Genomic DNA, 27,659 nt, shown 5'->3' with positions numbered 1-27,659 from the left:
CATCAACAATTTTATTATAACAACACTATTAAAGCAAGTGGCTTAAACTTTTAACACCCCTTATCTTTTTTGGATTATTTGATGATAGTTAGGGAAATAGGCTCTTAGTTAAAAACTGGTTTGTTAAAACAGGTTAAATGTGTTGGTATTGAGTGATGTACCTCGTAGAAGTAAGCTCTATAAATACTGTGCATTATGCGTAATCGTGAACATATTGTAATTGTGTAATCCTGTAAGATAAAACCCGTTGTCTTGTACATCATTTTGGGGTAATGACGTCTAACGGATACTTATCTGTTTTTCGACGTAAAACACAAAACAAAAATAGCAAGTTGTTCGTGAGTACCTGCGATTTTACTTTAAAACTTTCATCTCAAGTTATCAAATGCGGCGTCGAGTGCCCATTTAAAGTCTTACATGACGAGAAACAGTCATTCAGAGCACTCGATCAGTCGTTTTCACGCCTTCCGAAAATGACGTCATTAAGCCATAATAGCTATAAAAGCGATCTTCATTATTGAGTGCATTCAAGCAAGTTGTTTGGCGTTCGGTAACCCCCAGAGCGTACGCGGCCGTTTGGCCTGGGGAGCATGTAGCGTTCACTCACCAGTTTAGGTAACTTGTAAGGTTATGTTTGTATGTGGTTTTAAATTCGTGTATGTATTCTGTGTTTTGCAGATATGATAAGGTGATAATGGATTTTGTTAACATTTTCTTCCTACTTTTAGCCTCAAATGCTGTGGTGAGTAAATAAGTCATGTTTTTTAAATTAGATTATTCGAAATCAGTTATTTTAATGTATAGCGATCAGGTGAGGTCAGTTAAAACGCCTGAGCAATAGTTGACCAATTACGGAAACTATTGAATCTAAATTTTCATTCAATAATCTCCCCCCGTTTTGCAACCAAATATAAACTTTTCATCTACGTTGTAAAAATTACATATAAGGAATGGTAAAATTTCCAACAAAAATTTGAATTACTATTAAATTTGTTTTTAGGCTCAGCAAAGCAAATTTCTACATGATGAAAATATATATGATCCTCCTGTTGCCAGAATAAGTGGAACCAGCACCGTAAGAAAAAGTGTATTAAGCGAACAAGAACCAGTATATAGAACCGATTTCAGCGATTACTTCGATACACCAAACAGTAAGACATACTTTTACACACAAATATTATTAAAACGAGTTAACAAAATTTACAGTATACGAATTAACCGAAAATATCCCTAATTTAAGATTAAATATTATTAAGGTGTCTTCACATCCAAAATAAATTTGTAATGCAGCACATTGTGCCAACAGGCGTAAACTTTAATTCTCTATTCTTAGATTATAAGCCTGGTTTATCGTTATATCGCTCCATTATTATCATTTATGAGCGGTTTTTCAATTTTTATTGGCTCTCCTAAAGCAATGTAGTTTTTTTTTTAAATTGGGAATAGAACTATGTGTGGTTGTAGGAACACCCGTGAGATTGAACTTTAATTTATTTATTCCAATATCGGCCGTCAATCTGAAGTCTAACACATACTAAGAGATTGATTGATAAGGGAATTTTTTGTTATAACTGAACTGGAGATGCCGTCGGTTAACTTGAGACGCAAAATCCTAGACTAGACAGTCAGGAGTTTAATATCTCGCTGCACATGTAAAGGAATTCTAAGAACGCGTTCTTACAGCCCGTGTGTCATTTAATCGCTTAATTCGAATCGGGGCATGGTTCAAAATTGTTGACGTTGACTCAAAGCCATGACTCAAATTTAGGATTAATAAAAAGCACGATTGATTCAACGAAAAAACATCAATATGTTTATGGAATAATATAGATTGCAATAACATTTGTTTAATTGTTTTTTTTTAGAGTTTGTAGACACGTCGGATCATGATTGGTCGATGTGGACGGTCTGGTCTCTTTGCTCCCACTCATGCGGAGGAGGAGTTTCAATGAGAACAAGGAGATGCGGAATCAGGTAAATCGAACCTCAGAGCTTCCACAAAGACGTTAACTAAAATTATAACGTCAAAAAATGTATATGCCAAAATGTCGTCTAGATTAAGAAGTGCTCGTTCAAATTTGTTGTATGTCTACCACCTAGGGCTTAAATAAAAAAGAATCGATATCCTATGCTATTAAAACATATTCATAAATAATGCTTTGTTATACATTATAGAAATTACAACGATATAACTCATGGCTGCTCTGGAGACGATATTGAGCACAGATTATGCAATTCAGTAGTAAGTGATAACCCTTCAAACTTTTATCTTAATTTTCTCTAAAAATTACAGTAAGCGTTTGTTGTTAGTAAGCCACAACCGTTGTTAGGTGCAGTAATTATGTTTACGTTTGTGTATAGGATTGCACCGGGCCAGACGTTGATTTCCGAGATACCCAGTGTTCCCAACACGACCATGTTTCTGACGTTAATGGTCAATTTAAATGGACTCCATATTACGGTAAGAAGTTGGAAATTGCGCATTAGAAAAACATTATGCGACCAATTTGCTGTTTAACGTGTTGACAACAACTTTGTTATCGTTAATGCTTTTCTGCCTGATGCAAAACGTAACACCTATGACGCAATGGATTATCATTATCATTGACGTCATCGCACACCTTTAACAACAATGTATCAAACTTGTTTGTTCACTGACATTTATCTTGTTACATCATAGGTCCGGGCGCAGTGCCATGTGAACTGAGTTGCATGGCTGTGGGCTACAACTTTTACAAGAGTTTCGGGGCGGTACTTGACGGGACTAAATGCAGGAGAGACCGCCACGACATTTGTATCGATGGCAAATGCATCGTAAGTCGTTGTAGCTATATATTTTAAGTAGCTTAATCGGGATTCGCGGTACGATGTTATTCGGATATAGCTTGTTTTCGTTAGGCGAGTTTTCCGGGAGTGTCTTTCGATGAACAAGAGATTACTGGATTAAGCAGGGATTTAGAAATACCATTTATACCTCGCCATTACACTAACTGTATGAGACATTCGCAATTTTCCATTGCGTAATAGTTTTGCCTTAAATTGTACTTTTAACCTTAATAGCAAACAACAGTTCGAATGGCATGTTAGACATAGGTTAACAAATCTGTCGCCGATAATTGTCATCCAAAATTTGCTTTGAAAACTGCGTTGAAATATAAACTATGATTTATTACGATTTCGCGAAACTATTCTAGTCGCCGCAGCTGGGCAATTCCTGTTATGTAAAGCTCCGTGTGAAAGACGAAACCGCCAGAGCATTGATGAATTGTTCGCATTTGCATCGATGCCAACATTATATCAAACGTTTAAGTTTAGTGCAACCACATTCACTTAGCAAATAGCGCTGAAACAACAAAAAACGATACATCGCGGTTTTGAATCGAGTTTTTTTTAATAATGTTATACCGTGTTCTGTATTATTAGTATACCTCACGATTACAACTTCGACATTTATCACTACATCATCGTGTTTTGTGTGAAATGACGGAGTATATGATATTTCAGCTGATTAAAGATAGTAAACGTATTACATTTGAAGTGGCAAGAAACAATTACAAACACGTAAAAGCTCTTACAATTCAGCGAACCCATTTTGTTATTAAAAATCATCTTTTATCCATAACAAACTGTGCAATGACATCAACAAGTGTCAAGGCTAAAAAGTTCACACCACAAAATATGTCCCTAAGAATACTAAACAAAAAACTCCTTCATGGCGCATACCAGTAAAATGAGATGATTTTCTCAGTGTTAATTGACAGGCAAAATGCTGATTGATAATACAATGTATTGTCATTAACTTAACATGACTTTGACGAAAGATGTTTTGTTGTTTACGAGGTTATTCGAAGGGGAGGCTGTGTGCTTATAAGGTGAACGTTTAACTTCGTATGACGTATAAAGTTTAATGGGACCGCCTATGGTCTTCAAGTTGATGTACGTTCAACTAGAAAGCAATGGATACAACTAAATTACGCGACAGATAAGACATCTGTTAGTTTGTGGGTAAACACGAACATAATTTAAACGATAAAATCAAACACTGGCTAAACATTGAACTTAAGTACACGTTAACTCAAATGCCGTTTTGAATTTATCTACCGAAGCAACTTGTTTGTGGCGATCTCCATGATTGATGTCAGTTCACAAACACAATGTTGCATGACGTATGTAATAAAAACGTGACGTCAATTTCTTTGTAATCTTTACAGAAAGTGGGATGTGATTACGTTCTCCGATCGAACTTGACCGAAGATGCGTGCGGCGTTTGCGGTGGTGATAACTCGACTTGTACTTTCTACAACAATGTGTACGACCAATTGCGACTGAATGCAGGTTTGTTTCTTATATTTCTGATAAAATAGGTTGAGTTGTCTCTGCTCTGTTGTAGTACATTATTAAAATAGCGACATGTCTTGTTTCAATTTTTATATAACATTTACAGTAGGTAATTAGAAGGTTTGATTAACCAAGAGGTTTAATTATACAATCTTGATTTTAATTTTACTAATGCCACTTGAAATTTAATAGTTTTGTCTAGAAAAATATGGTAATAAAAAAGTTAGAATTAGTTTTTAATTTTAATTTTAACGCTAATTTATCTAATGATTAGAATAAATGTATGTTATTTTTAGTCGACTTTGATTACAATGATATAGCGATGATACCAGCTGGCGCAACGCACATTCATATCCGAGATACTACCAACAATTATCTTGGTAAGTGACAATTTTTTTACCCTTTCCTAACTTTGATAAAATTTAGGGCTGTTGTAAGTTAACTGAACAATTTTAATTGTGTGGCAAAAATTTCCTTTTTGGGTTGTTACCGGCAAGTGTTCGAAAAGATGAAAATAAGGTTGGGTATTCATCACGTAGCCTTTTATTAATGAGAATAAGTTAATGTTAGGAAATAAACTTTAGCCTGCGAAGTATCTCTGTATGTCATATCATATCTGTTTCGGGAAAATGACTTTGTTGATCTTGATAAGAATTGGAAAATAATGGGCGCCATGCCATTATATATAATTGAAATGCCACCGGCACTTAGCCTATAAATTTCGACCGAAAACGTTAAAATAAATCGTCGGTTATTAGTTAATGGTGGGATACTGTACGAAACATTGTTTTTACAAGCATGTTTTGTGTTGAGATACTGTCGTTATCTTGGCTACTTTTTTTGAACAGTGACCACTTTTGTAAAACCTTTGTTTGAAGTCGGTAATCTCCTTGTTCATATACACCTTTTATGACCTCGTTTCCGTCCGTGCTTGAGAGCTTTACTGCCGAGCCAGATAACTTGGCAAATATTTATAAAAATTAGGTAACTTAATGGTTGAACGAGCACTAACGCGTTTTCGGGCTTGGGTAAACTAAAACCTTGCGTGTGGCCCTGTGTTTAAGTAGTGACAAAGGCCATCTCATTGTTAACTTTGTTGTTCAATGCGATTTCCAAACAGTCTTTAAACTTATAGAATTAATATGTTCATGGAGAAAGTTTCTGGTGACGCAATTCAAGTTAAATATCAACGTATACTTGCATTGCAAGTGCCCACGGGTATCAGTTGTTACGTTTGTGGAACTGTGCCCAAAATCAGTCACAGCAACTTAATCTTAAAATCTTTTTTAACAAGCTTTTACCTGAAATTCATCTATTTTTTATGTAAATATTTATTGCGATAAACTTTACGATCAATATACTTAGAACAGTGGTTTACAAAATATTTAGATCCGAGCATTTGCAAGTTTCAAGTAAAAAAAATTGTGTCGAAGCTATTAATTGAACCTGGCGATAAATCAATTATAATTCGATTTAATTTATAAACTGCGCTGTAAACCCTAAAAAGCGACAAATTACTTGTAAAACAACACAAACACAAAAACAAAATTAGCTTTACAATTACTTTGTATGTAGTTTAAACCACTTCAAAGTTTCGGCAATCTGTTGTCTCGCCTTAAATTTAAATCTTGTTTTCTTTGTGTTGCAGCCCTTATGGAGGCAGATGGGATTTATGTAAAGTACATCATTAATGGAAACTGGGTCATAAGTTGGCCTGGGGACTTTGAGACGGCTGGTACGATTGCGTCGTACAACAGAACTGACGAAATGGAAACGATAACTATCAAAGGGCCAACGACGAAAGATTTACATATTATGGTTCGTATATTATCCTTAACAAAACAACTAACTTTTCAATTGTTTATTCATATAATAGAAACGTAACATTTACTTTTAATGTAACTGATCCTAACTTTGTTTTTCTCAAGATGTTATATCTTGGGGGTGAGCCATATATCGAATATCAATACTGGATTCCTTACAGCCTTCGACCTTACGAAACGGGTGCTTTAACTGCTTACAAAGTTACACAAATGGAACCGGATAACGGTAAAACACAACTCGTGCACGAGACCCCAAAAAATAGAAAAATTAACAACAATACAAAAATAACATTTGGACTTCGTTTTTAAAATCGCAAACTAAAAAAAATTAACATTATTATTTTAAATAAAATGCAATTGGAACCTAAATCGTATTGCGATTTGGTGATGGGTGTTTCGGCATTAACTGCATGATATAAACTTTATCCGGTCTAATTTGTGGTGGCTTGATATTTAGTAAAACTTTGCTAGTAGTATTTAGTTAACTAATTTTTAGTTATTTTTTATAAATCTAAACGCTGTAGTAATAATAAAGTGTAATTTCAAATTTTATAGCAGCCTATATGAGGCAAGCAAATCAACTTTGCTTGTCTTACTTTTAATATAACAATAATAATTTTAAGAACTTTGTCACATAAAAAGTAATTTTAATAGCATTACCAATTGTAAGACAATCATTATAATGGCAACTGATTGTAATTTAATTGCATTTTAGTTTATGAAGGATGGATGGATCCATACGAAGAATCGACCACTATACCAGTAACAACCACAAAATCTACCACCGTGACCACTACTTCAACCACAACAACGTCAACAACTTTACCAGTAACCAAACCAAAACGACCTTCTGGGGGAAAAAAGATTAAGGTTCAAATTAATGCATTTTATGTCAAGTTATTTTACTTAAATTTGTTTTCTTTGTATTTAAACTTATGCACTATATTATAAATTTCACGGTTTTGTTGTTATTTTTATTTTCAGAAAAGTGGAAAGAAAAGTAAACCAGCTTATTGTACGCCTTGTAAAAGACCCAACAACCGAAAGAAACACTACTGTCAAAGCGACTTTGGTAAGAATAAAATACCTTAAATCCACTCAAGACGCACTCGTGGCCTTTTATGTTAAACCAGATCTTAACTTTGACCTCTCTATAGCGTTCAATAGGCGGTAACATTTCTTATGAGTTGTTAATACATCATACTCGAGGCCAAGTGCTTTAACCACGGACGACTTAACATGCCCTAGCTTTTTGTGGTTACAATAATGCTAGCAGTTGTTCGTTGCTCATAAACGGCTTGCTGATTGATTAATTGGGGAATGATCTATATAGCAATGTCGTGCGCCTTTCATTTAACTTTTATGTAGATTTAATTATCATGAACAAATTGAGTTTGTATTTGGTTCTAATCTGGCGGTACGTTAGAAGTTAAGCCCACAACCTTTTTAGTAGCATAAACAAAGTTTTAATTCATAAACTTATATATACGACTTAACAATATAAGTGGGCACTACCTAAAGTTTTTTAATTAAAATCAATCCTTATTAATTAAAATTGAACTGAGTTATGGTTAACAAAAATGTATTCCTTAATATAGTTATTCATGCGCGAGTTCTATCCAAAAGCAAAGTCGAAGGAAAGCGATTTCGTCACGACATTAACGTCATCAGCATATTCAAGTCGTCGGGCTTCAAGTTGATGCAACGTGAATTTTTGTGGGTTTACAGTAGTTGTTGTCCGAAGTTCCGGCCGTTTAGAGACTACATGATTATGGGCCGAAAACGCAGAGTTTTGATTGACAATGGGGGCCGCGGTGTGTGGCATTCAAACAATGGGACCATGGCATCAGCGGATAACGGAGAAAAACGTTACGAAACGCGACTTGTTGTCGACCACATGGATTACTGGCATGTGTGGAAACGAAAGTACGAAAAGGGCATGAACAAAATTGCCAACACTGTTAAATGTAAAAAGTTGCGTGATCCATTTTATAATCGGGAGGGCGAGAATAGAGATCCAGAACGAAGATCTGCTTCATCTCGCAATGCAGTACGTCGTCGACGCACCAAAGTCTAAGCGTGCTTCTAATTTATAACAATAATGACGTCAGACGAATTGCACATGCACTTTACGCGCACACAGCCGTCGTTTTGACATTTATACTAACCGTCACATGCCGAGTGTGGATTAAATATAAAGTAAGGACAGACTCGGGCGCGTAATTGTGTCTTATCAATGTGACATTGCTAAAAAAGTAAAATTTAAATTAGAATCTGAACTCAATTAAAAATACCTTGAACTACATTTGCTATTGTACGTTCTACATTTTGTATGTTAAAATTACAGCCTTGGAAATTTCTACTGCCCTTTTTTCCTCTTTTTATCCTTGGGATTTTAATGTCAGTAAAATGCAAAATTAGCCCTAGCCATTTTATAAGCTTACCATCGCCCTCAATTGATATCAATTTTAAGTTTTGTGTCTTTAAATACAAGAAAAAATAATTGACGAGTCTTACGGACAAAAAAATAAATCACTATCATTTTGTTACTTTAGATTTTACTGCTAAAAGTTAAAATGTGTGTTGGCAATTTTAAACAATTGCCCATCAACTCATTGCAAATATTTTGTTAAGTTTACGCGAGTAAATGATATATACTGTTTATTATATATCATTTACGTGAACTTAGATAAATACATTTTAAAAGTTTGAGTGTTTTATTATTGCACGTTTTTTATATTCGTTTGTTATGTATTTTTAAAGTGTTTTTGAAATTGTCTCATTGTTTTTCGTGATTAAAGCATAAGCTACAGTATTGAGTTTATAATTTTTAATATTATGGAGAAAGAAATTTCGATTTTCATATTAAATGTTCAAGCTTTTTTGTGACACCTAAAACATAAATTGATAAAAAAGAAATCTAATATTATTTATTTTAAATATTTTTTGATAGAAAAAGTTTTTAACGGGTTTGTGAAATATAAAATCTATTTTTTATCTGACAACATAGGGTTTTAAAAACATCTAAAAATACTTGCGTTTCGTTACGGTTCGATATTATCGCATCAAGAAACTGTCAAACTGGGACTGTTAAACAAAACTAAGTCAAAAGTTAAATAAGAAACTAGTAGGAAAGAGTTTGTTTTAGCTTTAGTTACAATTATGATATAGAATTATTGGTTATCCAGGATTGAATTTTTGTTATGACTACATTTAAGTCTTATGTGGCAGAAGCTGCAAACGAACATGCTGTAAGTTTTTTTTAATCATAAAATCTGTATAAGATGGAAATTTTCCGAATACATTCAATTCATAATAAAATAAAACTAAAAAATAAACTGAAACTGTGTTGTTTTATAGTGTAAGTTAAAAATGTATCAACAACTTTGTCATACTACTGTAAGACTGTCAGACTACTAATATCTACATACCAAATTATTATTTATTTTTTTTTGTATATATCTTTATTCTCGATGTGGAAAAGTCGAATGCGCGACTTAAACATAGAGTAACAACTGATACTCCGACTCAGTTTCGAGATGCCTTTAGCAGTTTGGGATATTATAGATTATAATTGCCCCGTAACTATGCTGCTGATTAAGTGCTGGCTCACCAGGAGTTCATATCGTTTATAGCGCCTTACTCAAGGGCGCTAAAGCATGAGAGCAGTGGGGATTAAACCCACGACCTCATGGTGGTGCCGGTATTTAAATATTTTTTATTTTAAAATTTATTTTCTTTGTTAATATTTTTTGGTAGCCAGACAAGTTGTACAACAAATAAAGTGGGGAAAATATAAAATAGCACACTTGCATAGGTATTATTTTGTTATGGAAAAAAGGTGTTTTGACAAGGTTATTTTTTATTATAGAGAGCAACAGAGTTTACAAAAGCATATGAAAATGCATTTGAACAACCAACCATTGTTGAAGAGAAGTTACATCCTGGTGAATTGGTTGTTGGTGAAGCTAAAAATGTAATTTTTATTTATTTTCTAATTTTTTAAACTAATTTGTTGTTTTCCTAAATATCTTTCTTTTTTTTCTGTCATTTAAAAAAAATTTGAGGGATGGCAATTTAAATTCAAGTTGTTATAGCTGTACTTTTTTAAATTTAGTTTCTGATAAATGTATTAACAGTAGTAATAGTAATGTTTATAACTAAAATTTAAATTAAAAAAAGTTTTATCACATCAGGTGATTAAATATAGTATTCATGATGGTCCATCAAAAGGTACAAAAGGAACTCTGTTTTGTACAAACTTTCGCATTATGTTTGTTAGCAATGACACTCCAACTTATGACCTGGTATATTTACATTTATTGTTATTCATTTTTTTTAAAGCTTTTGGTTTCTGTTAAACTTCTTAACTTTATTGTGTAAATCTAAAGCATTTTTTGGATATAAAATATTACTATCTAGCTTTTAAGTTTTTTTTAGTGATGAATTTTGTATTAAGGTAGTCTTTTTTTAAAAACAAGTTTAATTTAGATCCAAACTAGAAATTTACTTTTTGGAGAAGATGACATTTTACTTAATTCCATGGATGCTATTTTTGTTGGTAAGTTTTACATGTTTTATTCTTTTAATAATTTATTATTTTCTAAAATTATTGTAAAACTTGTTTAAAGAATATCCCAACAAAAAGAAGAGAATATATCCAGCTTCGAAAATTCGAGATGGAATTCAGAAATTAGAAATTCACTGTAAAGATTTTAGAGTTGCCGCTTTTAATTTTAAACTGAGTTTAAAGGGAGAAGAAAAAGGGGTAATTGTTTTAAAAGAATTTTTTTATATTGTTTGCACCACTTTGTTACCCAATTTTATACCTTAAAAAAATATTATCAGTAAAATCAATATTAACTTTGCAGGTGATAAAAACAATTTTGAAATATTCGTATCCAACTTTAGTTTCGTTACTTTTTGCTTTTTATTACAAACACACTGTGCTGCCAAGTAGTGGTAAGTACAATTTTTAAGTGGTTTTTCGTAACATATCCTTTTAAACTTTCTTTAATTTGTGTTAAGTTCTTTAAAATTGTTGAAGTAAAGAAAAGTAAAAATTTGTGAAATTATAAAAAGTTAAAATTTCTATTATTAATTGTATAGCTTCAATCAACTTTTAAGAAAAGTGGGAGTATATGTATTTCTAAAAGCTATAAAAGTAATAAGTATTTGGTAATAACGTTAAAGTTCACTAAACATTTTACAAACAAAACAAAAAACTGACGTCTAAATCTGTGAACCATAAACTTGACATGATTCATCTTTTACATTATATTGTGTTGGTGTGAATACATGAATTTGTATTTAATTATTTATAAACATTTATTTTTTGAAGTGTGTCCAATTCCACTGTATCGATGTAGAGAGGATTGGAGAGAATATTTAAACCAATTTGATAAATCGGATGAATATTGGAGGATTACCTCTGTTAATGAAAATTATACGTTAGCTGACTCGTAAGTTTATAATTTATTAAATAAAAAATATTAAAAAAATTAAAATACTTTACTGTTTATGTTACTACTATTTCTAATAATGTTTTAGAATTTTTTATAGCAATTTTTATTTTATTTTTTCAAAAATAGGGGATATAATAATCTGTACAAAATTATACTGAACTGGGCTTTTTTATTTAATATTAGCTCATTACAATTTTTGTATGTTACTCATATCATCAATTATTGTTCGTAGTGTTTACATTAAAAATCTGTAGAAATGGCACTGATAAATATAGTTAGGTGTAAATATTAAGTCACAAGGTTTATATTTTTATTTATAGAATGAATTCTTACTTTATCGTCCCCAGTTCGATGACTGATACTGAACTTAAGGAAGCTGCACCTTTGTTTGTTAACAACAGATTACCAGTATGAAATCAAATTTTTTTAACTTTTTTGTTTTGTTATTGGGGGTATTTTTAAAATATCTTCGTTATTTTTTTTTTAATAAAATTTTTTTTGTTTTATTCTAAAGCAACGCAATTTTATTTTATTTCATTTTATTGTAAAGCAATGCAAGCTAAAAAATGACAGTTTATTTTTTTGTAGTCATTTTGCTGGTTGTCTGATACTGGATGTTCACTCACAAGGCAGAGTGAATTCAGACCTGAAGTTGAAATGAGTGAATGGAAAAGAAGAGTTCACAATAAAATAAGACAAGCTGACTCCCAACATCGACATTTTCAGTAAATAACAATGTTTGGATTATTTTTTTAATTAAATATGATTTATAATTTATAATTTTAAAAAAAAAATTAAATGTTCAATATATAATCCCATTTTATTTGTTAAATTTTAGTCACATAGGTTTAAAATAAATTACTGATTTTCGTAGAAATTATTTTATTTTTATTTTAGAGTAATTGAATGTGAGAAGATTTGTCCCAATCAGGTTCAACAAAGTTATATTAAGCTTAAACAAATGTGCAAATCAGGTAAATCCATTACCCTACATAAATTATTAATAAATTGCAAAATCCTGTAAAAACATAAAAGTCCAGCACATTTGTATATTAACAAAAAAATATTTTTTTACAAAACCAGCTGTATGAATTATGTTTTTAAATATTTAAAATTGATTTTTTGTGTTAAGGTTCTGAACAAGACTACTTGGAGGTTGATGGTCATTGGATGTCATCATTACAGTCAAGTAAATGGATTCACCACATTTCTTATCTATTACACACAGCAAATAATGCAGCTGAGTTGTTAATCACTAAGCAACTTAATGTTATAGTTAGAGGTTAGTTTATTATTATATATTACATTGTGTTTTTACATTTTAAATAGAGTTCAAATAAAAATTTATAAGAGTGTTAAAAATAAATGTACTTATTTGAAATGTATATATCAAAAATTCAATTTTTAACTTTATATTTTATTTTTAAAGAGTCTTCTGGATACGACATTTCTCCGGTTCTAACCAGTTTGATCCAGATTATAGTGGATCCTTTATGTAGAACCAGACATGGTTTTGAGGCCCTGATCCAACGAGAATGGGTCGTTGCGGGCCACCCTTTCTTGGATAGAATGGGTCACATTGTTCAACCCCTTAAAAGTAAACCCTATAATGCTGTTATTAATTCAGAAGGAGAAGTGCCTGGGACAGTGGTAAATTTTTTTATTAACATTTTTTTATTCATATTTAAAAATACTTTTTGTTTAAAATAAGGTTATTTTTAAAGTGTTTATGATAAATAAACACAATGTTAACTCAAACTGTTATGTTTTTTTTTATAAAAAAATTTCTTAACATTTAAAAAACAATTAATGTAAAAATTATTTTAATTTTGTAGTCTCCAATCTTTCTTTTATTTCTTGATTGTGTTTGGCAACTTACTGTCCAATATCCAAGTTCGTTTGAATTTTCCTCTTTTTATCTTACTTCACTCAATGATGCTACTCATCTCACATTATTTGACACTTTCATTTTTAACAACGAAAGGCAGAGGACAAGAAAAATAAAAACGGCAGAAGTAATTTGTTTTTCATTAAAAATAAATTGTTGTAGTATTTTTAATGGTACCATAGATATTATACAAAACTGTGAATTTTTTAGAAAAATTACAAGTTCTATTTTAATATTACATTTTCCTTGGTTTATTTATAACCCCAGTTTTTTTTAGCATATTTTCCTTTTGACCTTTTAATTAATTTGTGCATGTTTTAGAATTTAGATTCCGAAGAAACTCTTCCAATTTGGGCTTGGTCTTTGCAATATTCTGACCTCACCATGTTTAACAATCCACTGTACAGGTAATTGAATTAACAAACGTCATTGTTATTGATTTATGTAATTTTCTTTACAATATTTCGGGCACTTTTTATTGATTGCATTTGACATTGTTTAAAATTTTCAACTTTTAAATTCAACTTTAAAATTTGGGCTTTTTATGTTTGTTATTTTTTTTAAAATTTATGTTATTTTAGGATGAAACTGTCTGGTTTATACGAAGAGTATCCTCGTGTGATACCTGAAAACAACATAGAGATTAATTCAGTTTCCAAATCACTCAGTGCTTCTTGTTATTCACTGGACAACTTAGCTGACGATTCTGTTATTCCTTCAAGCCAATCTTTCGCCGCAAGTTCGACTGTAAAGAAACACGGTCGAACGTCGAGTGACGTAGGATACGTTGACAACGTAACGCCGGGAGTTCACTACAACAGTCGCACTGGAGATCTTTCAGCGGAAGGAAGTGGTGCGGAGGGCGAGAGAAAAAGGAGATGGTTTTCGATTCGGAAGAAAAAGAAAAAGAACGGGGAAGAGGAGGAAGAAAACGAAGCGGACTCTCCGTGTTTTTATCGAACTATGATCTCCGATCTCATAAAAAGAGACTCCGCAAACGTAAAATTCTCAGGTAAGTTTGTCAATTTTAAATTTCAAACCATTATATTTTTTTTGAATGCTGTTTTTGTCAAAATTTTAGACGTCAAGGTTTTATCTCCAAACTGCAGTGTGCCTAGTTTAAAGTTTTGGGCTGGTTGTTATTTAAGATGGAATCACTGGTCTCAGTTGTTGGGTGGCCGACCATTCTCTGAATACCACCAACTTTCAATCTTGTACGATCACATCTATTCTCTTAACAGCAAGGTAAAACAGATGTTATTTCTATGATGCACACCGCCTGTTATTTTACAGTGTATATGTTACACAAAAAAAACAACATTTACTAAGGTTTGAGAAATGCTAAACAAATATTGTTATTATTTTAAAAGATTGCTGAGCTAAGACTAAAACTCGACGACCAAGACCCTGTTCCTGATAACAATGGCAGTGGCATGTATTTTAATCACAACTCTTCAACAACCTCTGCTCCTGACTCTTCGGAGAATCCAATTGTCGTAACGAGCTACTATCCTTACTCGCCGGTGCGCGAGGCCAACAAAGAGACAAAGATTTTAGGTATTGTCCGACGTACCCTTAATGATGACGTCATACAATGAGATTCTCGCCATCTATGCATGTTATGGCATGTCTCATTTAACCCCGTCACCTTGTTTCGTTGATACTTATACTACACCTTTAAATGCGGCACGTTATGCATGCAAGCAGGCGAGATAGGCCACTCTGTAAATAATTAACCGTGGTCGTTTTTAATTTATGATATTGCACTAGCATGATTAAGTTTTTGGTTTTGTAATTATATTTTGATACAATTGGATCGATTAGAATGCTCGAATTGTTGTAGGGTCACGCGGAAGGCCCTTGTTAAAAGGGGGTTTTATCTACAACGTGGGAAATTCCCGCCCGCCCCACAATCTCGGAAAACACGTGCGCACCCTCTCTGATTTCTCTGTGACGTCACCCTCTGTCAACAACAACATCGACGAGCCTTCGACCGTAGGTGGCGTATCGTCAACGTCATCAAATAGCCTGGACAATCTCAGCGACGATGACGTCACTAAGGGGTCGGGGGGTAGAGGTCACCGACCGAAGACCGCTCTTATGCCGCCTAAGGAACGAATAACTTACATATCTGCTGTTTAAACGAATAATACAACAAACTGATTATGACGTCACAGCCAATAATAGATCGCCAAAGCATTTATCATCTGATTTCATTACCTTTAATTTGCCTTTATATTCGCACGAGGGCGCAATTGTTGCTTTTTTTTATTTTATGGTGGATTTCACCTTTCACGAATGCTGTCTGTTTTTTCACGATTATCATAGGAGAGTGCAATTTAATTGAAATGTGCCTTGATAGATTTTAAATGGTTTTGCTCCAATTCAATTTGCATGTGACAATTTAAAGCAATGTGAGATTTCCACTGTGAATTTTTAAAAAGAAAAAACTTGTTTTTTTGATCGATGTGAAGTCATGTCAAACAACTTATTTAAATTTTATATGATGACGTCATAATATTTTTGATTTTTGTCACTTTTTTTAAGATGTAATGTTCCTAAGTTCATGGTATGGTACTTCTTATCATTTTATTAAATCGTTCATTTTGAATCACTATTCAGAACTTTAAATTATGGTTTGCTAATATCATGTCACTTATTCAAAATGCCTCGTATGAACTTTATCTAACTGTATCTAAGACTGATTTTTTAGTTGTATGTCTTGTGTTTTATTAAAGAAATAGCGAAATGTGATTAATTGTTTGCGTTAGCGTCGTTGCAATTTCGTGATTGCTTGCACTTAATTTTGATTTAATTATAATTTGCTGTCTATGTTCGCTCGTGTGTTTTTGAGTATCATAAAACAATTTTAGGTGTTTTTATTAATTTAATTAATTATTATTGTATGAAAATAAATCGTTAATTTGTGTTGTTATTACGAGTATTTTTTGTTTTGATATTTTAGTGAAAAATATTTTTAAGCTACTTTATAATAATATATTTATAGTTGTTGTTTAACAAAAAAAAAGTAATTTCATGACAGTTTGTTTATCGAATTGGAAGTATTCACTAGATATTTGTTTATTTAGAAAATCTAATTGTTTTATTTGTTTATCTTTCGTTCAAGAGTTGCACTTTAGAAACAAATTGACAAAAAATGAATTGATTTCGTTATGATTTTGCTTTCATTTGATTTAATAAAATAGCAATTTAACAAAGGAATATTATTTTGTTTGTATTATATCTAAAAAAAATTTTTTAAACTTCAGGTTTTTAATTTATTTGTTAAGAAAAATTGTAAACGGTGGTTTATAGCAGAATACATACATTTAAAAACTTTTCAAGCTAATTTCCTGTTCAACAATTTCATTTCCTTTTTATATGGTGCGTTATTACACAATAAATAACATTTACTTATAGTTGAACTCTATACATTTATCCACGTCATGCTACGTGTTAAGGTTCAATCAAGCCCTATAACGATCGATCGAATTAAATTAGAGGTCACCTTTAATATGTTAGATGGCTTGTCGTTCGTTGAACGCTGTTATTGCATTAAAGGAAGCTGAACCACGAAGTTCACGTAAACACGCGTTCATATTTTCCGTATACTAATCTCTGTATTATCATTACGACAGGTTTATATGCGGCTTCCTTGCAATCTGATGCTTTTTTTTATGGCTTATGTTATTAAATTAATCGTTAAGTTATCGGTATTTAATATATTTTTATTGTTAAATATTTTTGGTCGTAACTCCATAAAAAAGCGTTTTACGATAGGACGTGTGCACTTCTTTTTATTGGAAAAAAAAATTTGCAAAATTTTTTTAATTTGGTTAACCATTTTTTAAGAGTTCTAAATAGTGATTAAGTACTAATTTTTTTTTTTTATTTAATTTAAAATATTTTATTAAACGCGGATTATTGTTTAAATTTTGATGATATATTAGCAAAAAAATTAACAATATTAACCTATTGACTGTAGTTTTGCAATTTATTATAAAGTATTTTACATAATAACAATTAAAATTTTGTAAAATTATGTAAGTTTCACAGAACGATTATAATAACTTTTCCTATTCGAATAAATGGTTTGCGTTTCGCACCGATTTTATGGGCGGGGTGAATTGATTTCGGAAAACAAAGGTCTACCTTGAGCAATTAAATTTTCCGATCAAAGCTAGAAATACTTCGTAATCGCTAATGAATGTTCGATTTATCGCCGCCGTATTTAATCCACAAGCGTCTGCCTATATAGTGTATGATCTTCCGTGACACGTTTACCGCCCGCATTTCCAATATAAAGGCATTCTAATTTCTTTTATACCAGTTACGGAGCATGGCGGTATTTAGCGATTTTTTTAATTAGACTTCTTTGTTTTGATTACGCGTGCAGGCCCCTGCACGCACCTCTAAATGAATTAGTAGCGTTGTGAAGTCATATACAACAGGGATTCAAGATTAAGGAAAAAATGGAAACATAATCTTAATAAAATACCTAAATATCGAAGTTTTAAAAATATGAGATCACTTACTGTGGGTCGAATTTCAAGAATGTTCAACCAGATAAGTAGTGTGAATATATTTGAGGAAAAAAGTTTATTCGTAAAAAATTAAGAATACTAAACGAGGTTATTGTTACGTATTTTAAATTAAGCATTATGAACTGAAATAAAGGCTTTACAATAGCCACATTTTTAGGTGTTTGTATTCAAGGTAGTAGAAAATAAAATTTAAAAATTAAATTTTGGTTTCAGATTTCAGTTGTTCAAACTGTAGTAATTTAAGTAGAGAAAATAAAAGTAAAAAATATTTTAAATAAAGAACATCCCTTGGATAGGGAATTCTCGACAAAATGGGATTTACTTTACATTTAAGTGTTTTATCGTTAATTTTATTGACTACAAATAGCTTCGTAAAATCAGGTTTGTTTAATTTTTTTTTAATTGATGAAAATATACTGTTATGTTATTCCAAAATAAAGTTATAGGCAAATTTTTATTTTACCAAATTTAATTTTTATGATGTTTGCAGATTTTGTAACAAGAAGAAATCTACATCGAGAATGCAGACTTATATCAGAACTAAAACGGTAAATAGTTTTATTAATTACGGCACTTTCATTTAATTACTTATGAGGCAATAAATTAACAATGCGAATAATAAAAAAAATTTATCATTTACCTTTATTGAAATGTTACTTTTTAAAACAGAATGGATTGTGGATATGGAGGCATCAACAGAAATGAATGTTTTGCACAAGGTTGCTGCTTTATACCAACTCCGACCAAATTCATTCCATGGTGTTTTTACCTTAATCAAACCTACGCAGACCCCCAAATAACAACCACTTTAGCCTTCCGTGAAACTACTTATAAAACACCGGATCCAACCAGCCCAAGAAATTTCCCAACAACCACACCAACCACTAAACCATCATCCAAGGGAAAACAGCTACCTCTTTGGCTTAGGAAATTATTAAAAATTTCTGGTAACAATAAAGGTAACAATTTCGTAATTATTTTAAGTAAGTTAATTTAAAAGAGGTAATATAAATAAATATTGTTTTAATTTATTTATGTTGTTGTATTGTTTAATGTTTAATAATGTTATTCTTTAATTTAGAAACCACCACACAGGTACCAACTAAACCTACAATAACAACAACAACTCAAAATTCGTAAGTTTTAAGTACAATTTTAGATACCAGTTTATATAAAAACAAATCTATTGTTTCAACACCAAATTAAATCTATCTTAAATATTAATTATTTTATTTCTAGCATGACTTTAGTTATAGAAGACGAGTTGAGGTGCCAAAATACGCACAGGCTGTACAAAAAAGTCGTAGGTAAGATTGGTATGCGTAAACAACCCAAACATGAAATAATTATTTAAATCATTTGATTTTTTTAAAACAGTTATTTTATATTTTAACGTTACTGTTTTACTAGGAAACGAAAGGTGTGAAATATTGCCTGAAAACAGAATTCCATGTGTCAGTGGTAACTTGTACAGAGAAAGAGGAGAAAGTGAATGCTCCGCGTGTACGAAGGTAATTTTGTTATACTTGAATAATTTTTTTATTATTTTTTCCTGCAAGTTGCACGATAATAAAATTTGAAATAAATTTGGTTTTGCAGCTTAAGTGTTGTTATGATCCAATTATGAAAAAACCCAACGGAAGAATTGCACCTCACTGCTTTAAGCCAGTCACTGAGACGTCAAACACTACACCTGAAACAACATTACCCACTTCTTCCCAAGGTATGTACTACAATCATATTTATTTTAATTGATATATTCCGTATGACTTAATAGAATGTATTTTATAGTTTGTTTAAAATGTAAGTTAACGTTTTAGGTATGAGTCGAAACCCACTTTCAATCTGGCCAAATCAAAGTCCTACCCAACAGCCGGGTAATATTGTCGGTATCAATTCGGTAACCCAACCATCTCGCAACATGCAGCGATTTCTTAACAACTACCCAGTTCAACAACAGATAAATAACCCAATGTTTAACGTGAACAGTTTTTCTGGAGCCACTGGTACTAAGGGATTTACTGATCTGCTTAAAAGCATGCAGAATGGGGGAATGTCCAATTTAGTTCCAACTGTCTCTCAAACCAATTCAGTTTCATTACCAAATCTTTATAATTCCATTTCACCGGTCAATAATCCTGTTGCTTCAGGAACAAGTACAAATTTTAACAGTGCACTCTCTTTATTAAACCGCCCTCAGTCTTTAAATTCTGCTGGCACTGGATCAAATAGTATTATGAACTTGTTATCACTTATTAACAAACCTAAAACTTCTACAACACAACCTTTCAACGTAGGATCAAATACAGGCAGTTCTACAAACGCTTTACTTTCTCTGTTGCAAAAACCTAAGACTGGGACAAAATCAAGTATAACAGACTTGATAGCATCTATGTACAACAAGCCAACCACTACAAAAACTGCATCATCAAGTGCCGACTACCTTTCAAATATAATGTCTCTTTTAAATAAACCTAAAACAAGCAATGTTGGGTCGTCGTCGTCGTCGTCTACTTCTGGACAGTCTTCAACATCAAAGCTCACTAACATTATTTCGTCGATGTATGGCAATACAGCAAGCTCATCAGGAACAACCTCCTCATCTTTATCAAACATACAAAATATACTTTCACTTTTAAAACGTCCAACGCCAGCCACTGATTTCGAGAACAAGGCATTACCTTCAACCACTTCAGCACCCACAACTGCCGCAACCAGTAACTCACTCTTAAACATCATATCTGCGATTACGTCATCAAAATCAGGAAATTCACCTTATGCCAGTTTATTGTCTAGTCTTGGTAAAACTCCAGCTAACGTTGGCACAACAACCTCGCCGTTAAATAACTATCTTCTTAACTTATATTCTCCATCGAACTCTGGAAGCCAATCTACTTTAAATTCCGCTTTATCTAATCTTCTTTCAAGTTTATTATCCAACAAAAAGCCGACGACTGTTAACAATAACAACATTAATACCGTCAAAACGCCGGTGGTTAAACCGACATTAAAACCAGTACCACACAAGCCAGAAGTTGATGCTGGGATTATTCCTATTTTGTACGAAAACGAAACAAGAATAGTTCCTGAAAAAACATGTTATCCTCGTGAGTTTTCTTCTATTTTAAAAATCTATTGTAAACTTGTTTTATTGTTTAATATATTTTAATTCTTTATTTTTGTAGAGAACTGTGGTCATAGAGCAACAGACAGGCAAATTACAGCAAGAATAGTTGGTGAGTAAAAATATTTAAAGTAAAATAAAAGTGTTTGCAATCCAATTTCATTATTTCAAAAACCTTCATTTTTAAATCAAATTTTAAATTTCCAAAATAAAATATGATCAACCTTCTATTATTACTAAAGGTGGCCATTGGACTGGTGGAATTGCTTTCTGGCCATGGATGGCTTCTCTTCGAAGGACCTTTTATGACGATGACAGATATACTCACATTTGTGGGGCTACTCTGATATCTCGTAGATGGATTGTAACTGCAGGACATTGTTTTGTATCTTACCAAAAACGGGGTGTCAAAATTGTTGGCGAAAAGGAGTAAGTTTAAATTGTTACGAATCAAAACATTTAATATATCAATACCAGTTTATTAAAACCCAATGTTTTTTTCTATAGAGAAATTCCTTCTGTTTACGCGGTGCATCTTGGTAAATATTATCGTGATTCAGCTGAGCCATCTATGCAAGTGTTTGAGATAGAATCGTTCGAAGCCCATCCAGAGTATGATTTCAAGGAGCTTAAGCATGACATTGCTGTTGCAAGACTGAAGGTAGAAATCATGCGTTAGCTTAAAAAAAATTAAATACATAATGACTGGTACTGATATTACTTTTGTTTAATCGCACTTAAAATTATAGGAACCAGTAAGATATACGAACTACGTACAACCTGCGTGTTTACCAAACCAACAAGATACGCTCAGTCCACGTGAAATCGCTTGGGTAACTGGCTGGGGAGAAACCTTACGTAAGTTTTTAATTTCCTACAGCCTACTAAAGAGTCAAAAAATGTATGTAAATGCATGTCAGTATTCAAATTAACGAGCTGTTATGTTTTTTAAAGGCGTAGGTGATCAAAACAAGTCGAAATTAAAGGAACTTTTCCTTCCGTTAATATCATCGGACAAATGCAGACAAAGTTGGCCAAAACACTTTGACGAAGCTTGGATTTGTACAGTGGGAGCATTCCAAGAAGATGCTTGTGCAGTATGTTTTTGTAATTTTTAATTACAATGTTTTAATATTAAAAAAAATTCTTTTGTATAAATTGTATATGGCGTTTACTTACTTTTAATTGTCAATCATTAAATTCTGTATAGGGTGATTCGGGAGGACCTCTTGTGAAACAAGGTGATGACAAGCGTTGGGATTTGGTCGGAGTTGCTATAGCCGGTACAAGAGCCTGCTCAACAGATAAAAACGATATTAAGCCAGGAATTTATACTAAAGTGGCCTATTACAAAGATTTTATTGATGTTGCTACGGACGGAGCATGTGATGATAACCTGAAGCAGCTATAGAATTTATTCTTCTAGATTGTTACCAAGTGTGCCATTATTTAATTTTTTACTTTGTTTTATAGAAAATACATGATTTTTTTATGGTTTTTATATATTTTTCACTGTGAGCTAAGCTGATTAAAACAGAATTACTAGCTCGAAACAACAGTTTCCAAGTGTTTTTTTTATATTTTCGTGATTTTTCTTTACAATTTTACTAAATAAAACGACAAAAAAAATAATTTGTTTATATATTTACAAATAAGTGTAATGATTAAAATTAGTTTAAAAACCATGAACGTCTCTGTGACATGTGGCACCGTTATACGTTTGTTACTTTGTATACAATGTCACGTGATCACAACAAATACCATGTAGTAAAATTTAAAAAGTTTGTTATAAAACAGTAAAACTAGCATAAGCGTTTAAATGATTTACAAAAAAACATTAAGATATGAGTACACAAAATCGAAAAACCAAAAGAATTGAAATAAATAATGCTGATCAAGGTCTGGGTATAAAAATAATTGGCGGTGCGCATTTACGTTCTGGAATTAAGCAATGCATTGACCATAAACCAGATTTTGGATTGTTCATTAAACGGTTAGTTCCAGGCGGTGCATTGTTTAATTACAAGTCAATAAATCCTGGGGATCAAATTCTTGAAGTTAATGATATTTGTTTGGAAGGATCAACTTATAGTAGGTAAGCACTTTTAAGTAACAGTTTTGCCATCTTTTGTTGAAGTCCTAATATTTTGTTTGTTAATTAAATTTTTTATTCAGGGCAATAAATATACTACGCGTGGCTTGTAAAAACAGTTTTATGTCCATTGTGTTATCATCTGATGAAATTGCAAGGTATGGTAAAGTAAATATAATAAGTTTTATTTTTTAATTAAATATGTAAAATGTTTAATTGTTAGGTCAGAATATGCAAAATTAATCGAGTGGAAAGAAACCATGGCTGAAAAAAAACTAAAAAATATGGGAAAAAGTGAAAGTGGTAATACCAAAATATTATTAAAATTATATAATGTTATTGTTAAATTTTTATTTAAACTGTAACAGATAACACCAATGTAAAAAATAGTTCTGAGAATAGTGTTAAACTAGAATTGAACACCACATCATGTGACTGTTACAAGAAAAATGTTGAAATTATCAAATCTGCCGCTGGCTTGGGATTAAGAGTTAAAACTTTATCGGATCCAAAACAAGTTCAACTAGCTAGAATGCACCATCTTTGTAAGTACTATGTATGTTAAATTATCTTCAGCATGAAATATATGTGTTGATTTTAAAGTTGTTAATATAGTTTAAATTAATTTTGTCATCACCAAAGTTTTTAATTATTATTTTTAAAACTTTAGCTTGTTTTGAAATCTTGCCACTTTCTTCTGGTGGTGATGCGAGTGAAAGTAAAAGTTTAAGAGGAGGTGATTTGTTGTTTTCCTTTAATGACGAATTACTCGATGGATTATCTGTAGAACAAATTAATTGTTTGCTTCTCAGAGAAAAATTAAGGCCTGAAAAAAGGTGAAATTATATTCCCAGTTAAACAAAGATTAATTAAAATATATTTATTGGTGTTTTTTTTAAATTAATACACCATACACAATTATAAAATAGTTTTGTTTTTTGTGCTAGTTTGCAGCTTGGTTATATATCTGCAAATGATGTGGACAGTTTTATTCAATGCATTCATGAACACGGCGCAGGTAAAATTTGTTTTTAGATTTTTAACAATATAAATAAAGATAAATAATATCAACTACTCTAGTTTTTATTTTTCATACTTTTTATTTTTTGTATATATTTTTATCCTCGATGTAGGAAAGTCGAATGCGCGACTTAAACATAGAGTAACATCAGTTACTCCGACCCAGTCTCGAGTTGCCTGTGGCAAATTGGGATATTATAGATTATAATTGCCCGGTAATTATGCTGCTGATTAAGTTCTGGCTCAGCAGGAGTTCATACCGTTTATAACGCCTTACTCAAGGGCGCTACAGCATGAGATCAGTGGGGATTGAACCCACGACCTCATGTGTGGTGTAGCAAGTGTTCTTACCACTACACCACGCTGCCGGTTCATATATTTTTTTAAACATTTTTATCAATTTGTAGGAGACACTTCAAGAGATTGCTCATCAATTTCAAGTCAATCTTTGTCATCAGAACATGACGTAAACATAGAGAATTTTTCAAGTTCTGAACCAAATGTATGTATTGTATGTATTACATGTTATATTGGATTGTTTTTCTATGTTTTTTTTTATATTTTAAGAGGTTATAAGGTTGAATAATGATAGCAATAAAGAACAAAATGAAATGGAGGTAACACACTTTTAAAACAATAGTACTTTTAAATTTTACCATTCCAATAAAAACTTTCTTATTTATTAAAAAAAAAAAAAACAGGATTTTGTTAACTTGGAAACCAAGTTTCGACATCAGGAGAATGAAAACAAAATTTTATGTGAACACATGCATGCTTTGATGGAACAACAAAATAAAAGTGTGGAAAACATGAAACTAATGGAAATTAACACACAAGCCGAAGTTAACTCGATTAAAAGGGAATATGAAGAAATTATTCGGTAAAAAATTTGTAAAATTTATAATAAATAAAAACAAAATCTATATATATGTATTTATTAAGTTTAAGAAATGCTTTTCACTTTTAAATTCAGTTAAAAAGGTAGTTTGTTTTCTATTTTGTAACTTAGTTGGTTTGGTATAATTTATAAAAACTTTTTTTATTTTATTAAAGTGTTATGCAAGAAGAAATGAGAACATTGCAATCAGGTGAAACGAACCTTGTTCCAAGTTCACCACAGGAGGGAGATGAGAACAAACAAGTTGCTTTACTGGAATGCGAGTGTCGAAAACTCACTGAAGCAAAAAAACAGCAACAAACTCAAATTTATCAACTTAAAAGTTTTCTCAGCAAATTTATCACAACTGGTAAAAATTTTTGTTTTTAAAATAATTTTACTGTTTAATTTTTTTTTTAAATGTTTTATAAGTTTGTAATGTTTTTTGATAACATAGTTTTAATATATCCTTTTTTTATTGTGTTACTTGTACAACGAATTTAGTAACTGGAGACGACCAATTACTTAGGAACAATATATTAAAAAACCTGTTGTTAGAAGCACAAAAGATTTCAATTCACCAAGAACAGTAATTATCCCTACATTTACTAAATATTTTAACTAAAACAAAATTGGTAAAATTTGTATTAAAAATTACAACAAATCACAACCATAAGTTTCTAAGTAAAACTTCTTGTCAATTTTTCGCTGTAGAAATTTGGTTGACGACATTCTGCCGTATGGTTGGGAAAAAGCTATTTTAAGTGACGGCCGAATATTTTACATTGATCATGCCAATCACGTGACCTCTTGGATACCTCCTTGTGGTGACGTCACAAAGCTGTCACCCGAAAGCGGCGCACTCGAGCAAGCACCATTATTTATCGACGAAGAGCCACGTGATGAGGCGTTGCATTATACGAGTAAGAAAATATAATTTGTTTCGCCAAAAATATTATTTTTTTAATTTTTTTTTTAATAAATTTATTATAGACGACGAACAAACTAAGATTTCCAACTCCGTGAAAAAGCAACAAACACACGAAGTTTGCGACATTTCTGACATTGATTTTACACATTGTTACGCAAACCTTCCTTCTTCTTCGCCTTCACCGGAGATGTTATAACTTTGCACAATCTTAAAGTAGATGTACTAGAAAAAAACTTAATTATCTTTAAAAAGGGGAGTGGTTATTCTTTATTTTTCAAAGTATCGGTAAAATTATCATTGAAAAATGCTTATTGGGTATTAAAGTTTACATACAAGCGATGCTACATAATTTTGCCAAATTTTTATTTTGATTTACTAAAATTTTTTTTTTTAATAATCTTAAATGAGAAAAATGTTTGGTATTTAAATTTTTTTTTATTATAAGTAAAACTATAATAGCAAATTGCTTGCTAGGTGTTATGGTATAAATTTACATGCGATACTATACCTTATACTAGGTTTATAAAAATTTTGTTTTAGTTTTTAATTTTTCTGTGAATTTGTACTGCGTTTAACATTAATTAATTTGTTAATTTTTGGTAGTATTTTTATAACTTACTGTGGTTTTACTGTTATCCAACTTTTACTTTACCTATTTTATTATGAAACTGTGCCATATTTAGTGTTTTAAATTTTTGGTGTTTTATGTTTTTACCTAAATTGTGGTGCTTAGTTTTTTAAAGGTTTGTTTTATTTTAAAGTGTGGTTTTTATGGAATATACAGCCATCATGTTTTATTTTAGTCTAAATTCAAAAATAAATTGACGTTTAGTTTAAATCTACTTCAAAACTTAAAAATTGTTTTGCCTCGTGCAAAATTATTTTGTGTTTTGTCCTTGACTGTAGTCCAATTAAAATAATGTGCTTAAAAATGGTATTTGTGAGTACTTGTCAAGCCTAGATTAAATCCGTAGCACGTTAAATCGCTGCCTAGTGTTTCACTGTGGCGAGAAACATGTTCGAATTTGCTAGCATCCACTCCACAGCCTAACAAGAGCTATCGAGTCTAAAACTCTTTTTGACGACAAAGTGCTTGGCTGTACTTTCACTCCGCAAGTTAACAACGTTAGAACAGGTACTGGATGTGGTTGACTCGTTTTTTTAATCGGCAAACTAGCAGCCAGTCTGTCGACATTGTATAAATAAAGGCCATTGTTTAGTCCGAAGAGGTCAACTGGCGTTTAATGAATTGGAATGTCTTTAAATTGGCACTTAACTGAAACTTATCCAAAATCTTTTGTATTTCAAATAATTAGATAATAATTAGGACAACGTAGGTAGAACAATATACATTTGGGGTCAAGGCTGAAGCCAATTATTTAACACTAACGAGCCAGTTTTTAAGAAAAGTCTAATTATAAATAGTTTAAAAGGTAGTGGATTATTTATTGTAATGGGTTCAGTAGTATACATTAATTGTTAGAACATTTTTTAAATTTTTTTAGAATAACTTTTTGTCGTTAAAATTGTTAAAAATATATGTTTTAAACATATCAG

General features: G+C 31.5%; 4 protein-coding genes across 5 annotated transcripts; all 4 read left to right on the top strand.

The window, feature by feature from the left end:
* Positions 1–624: 624 nt before the first annotated feature.
* On the top strand, positions 625–8,970 carry LOC145741676 (ADAMTS-like protein 5). 2 transcript variants are annotated; one of them, XM_082559303.1, is made up of 13 exons: positions 625–742; positions 1,001–1,151; positions 1,866–1,974; positions 2,176–2,242; positions 2,362–2,461; positions 2,681–2,814; positions 4,212–4,335; positions 4,635–4,718; positions 5,987–6,156; positions 6,267–6,342; positions 6,877–7,031; positions 7,146–7,233; positions 7,760–8,970. In XM_082559303.1, the coding sequence occupies exons 1-13, from the start codon at positions 659–661 to the stop codon at positions 8,236–8,238; spliced, it is 1,821 nt and encodes a 606-aa protein (XP_082415429.1). In that variant the 5' UTR covers positions 625–658; the 3' UTR covers positions 8,239–8,970. The 2 variants fall into 2 exon arrangements, with proteins under 2 accessions (XP_082415429.1, XP_082415427.1); XM_082559301.1 differs by having other exon boundaries at positions 6,267–6,387.
* A 263-nt stretch (positions 8,971–9,233) lies between these two features.
* On the top strand, positions 9,234–16,667 carry LOC145741848 (myotubularin-related protein 10-like). The gene is made up of 18 exons (XM_082559513.1): positions 9,234–9,412; positions 10,033–10,137; positions 10,358–10,468; positions 10,653–10,722; positions 10,793–10,929; positions 11,033–11,123; positions 11,503–11,623; positions 11,947–12,034; positions 12,215–12,351; positions 12,524–12,600; positions 12,759–12,908; positions 13,056–13,276; positions 13,462–13,641; positions 13,836–13,921; positions 14,096–14,526; positions 14,596–14,759; positions 14,885–15,071; positions 15,358–16,667. The coding sequence occupies exons 1-18, from the start codon at positions 9,365–9,367 to the stop codon at positions 15,654–15,656; spliced, it is 2,703 nt and encodes a 900-aa protein (XP_082415639.1). The 5' UTR covers positions 9,234–9,364; the 3' UTR covers positions 15,657–16,667.
* Positions 16,668–18,369: 1,702 nt separating this feature from the next.
* On the top strand, positions 18,370–22,593 carry LOC145742211 (uncharacterized). The gene is made up of 14 exons (XM_082559998.1): positions 18,370–18,439; positions 18,549–18,606; positions 18,728–19,017; positions 19,140–19,194; positions 19,298–19,365; positions 19,469–19,569; positions 19,658–19,781; positions 19,879–21,165; positions 21,244–21,294; positions 21,425–21,611; positions 21,690–21,843; positions 21,932–22,040; positions 22,137–22,279; positions 22,393–22,593. The coding sequence occupies exons 1-14, from the start codon at positions 18,370–18,372 to the stop codon at positions 22,591–22,593; spliced, it is 2,898 nt and encodes a 965-aa protein (XP_082416124.1).
* A 397-nt stretch (positions 22,594–22,990) lies between these two features.
* LOC145743244 (syntaxin-binding protein 4-like) lies at positions 22,991–26,867 on the top strand. The gene is made up of 12 exons (XM_082561164.1): positions 22,991–23,277; positions 23,358–23,432; positions 23,498–23,577; positions 23,643–23,819; positions 23,945–24,110; positions 24,222–24,292; positions 24,702–24,796; positions 24,996–25,174; positions 25,348–25,541; positions 25,676–25,760; positions 25,886–26,094; positions 26,165–26,867. Exons 1-12 carry the CDS (start codon positions 23,027–23,029, stop codon positions 26,296–26,298), a joined length of 1,716 nt encoding a protein of 571 aa, XP_082417290.1. The 5' UTR covers positions 22,991–23,026; the 3' UTR covers positions 26,299–26,867.
* Positions 26,868–27,659: the final 792 nt, after the last annotated feature.

The sequence above is a fragment of the Corella eumyota genome, chromosome 2 (genome assembly GCF_963082875.1).
Source record: "Corella eumyota chromosome 2, kaCorEumy4.1, whole genome shotgun sequence".
Lineage (NCBI taxonomy): Eukaryota > Metazoa > Chordata > Ascidiacea > Phlebobranchia > Corellidae > Corella > Corella eumyota.
The sequence above is the reverse complement of the archived record's forward strand: the minus strand, read 5'-3'. Positions and strand labels throughout refer to the sequence as shown.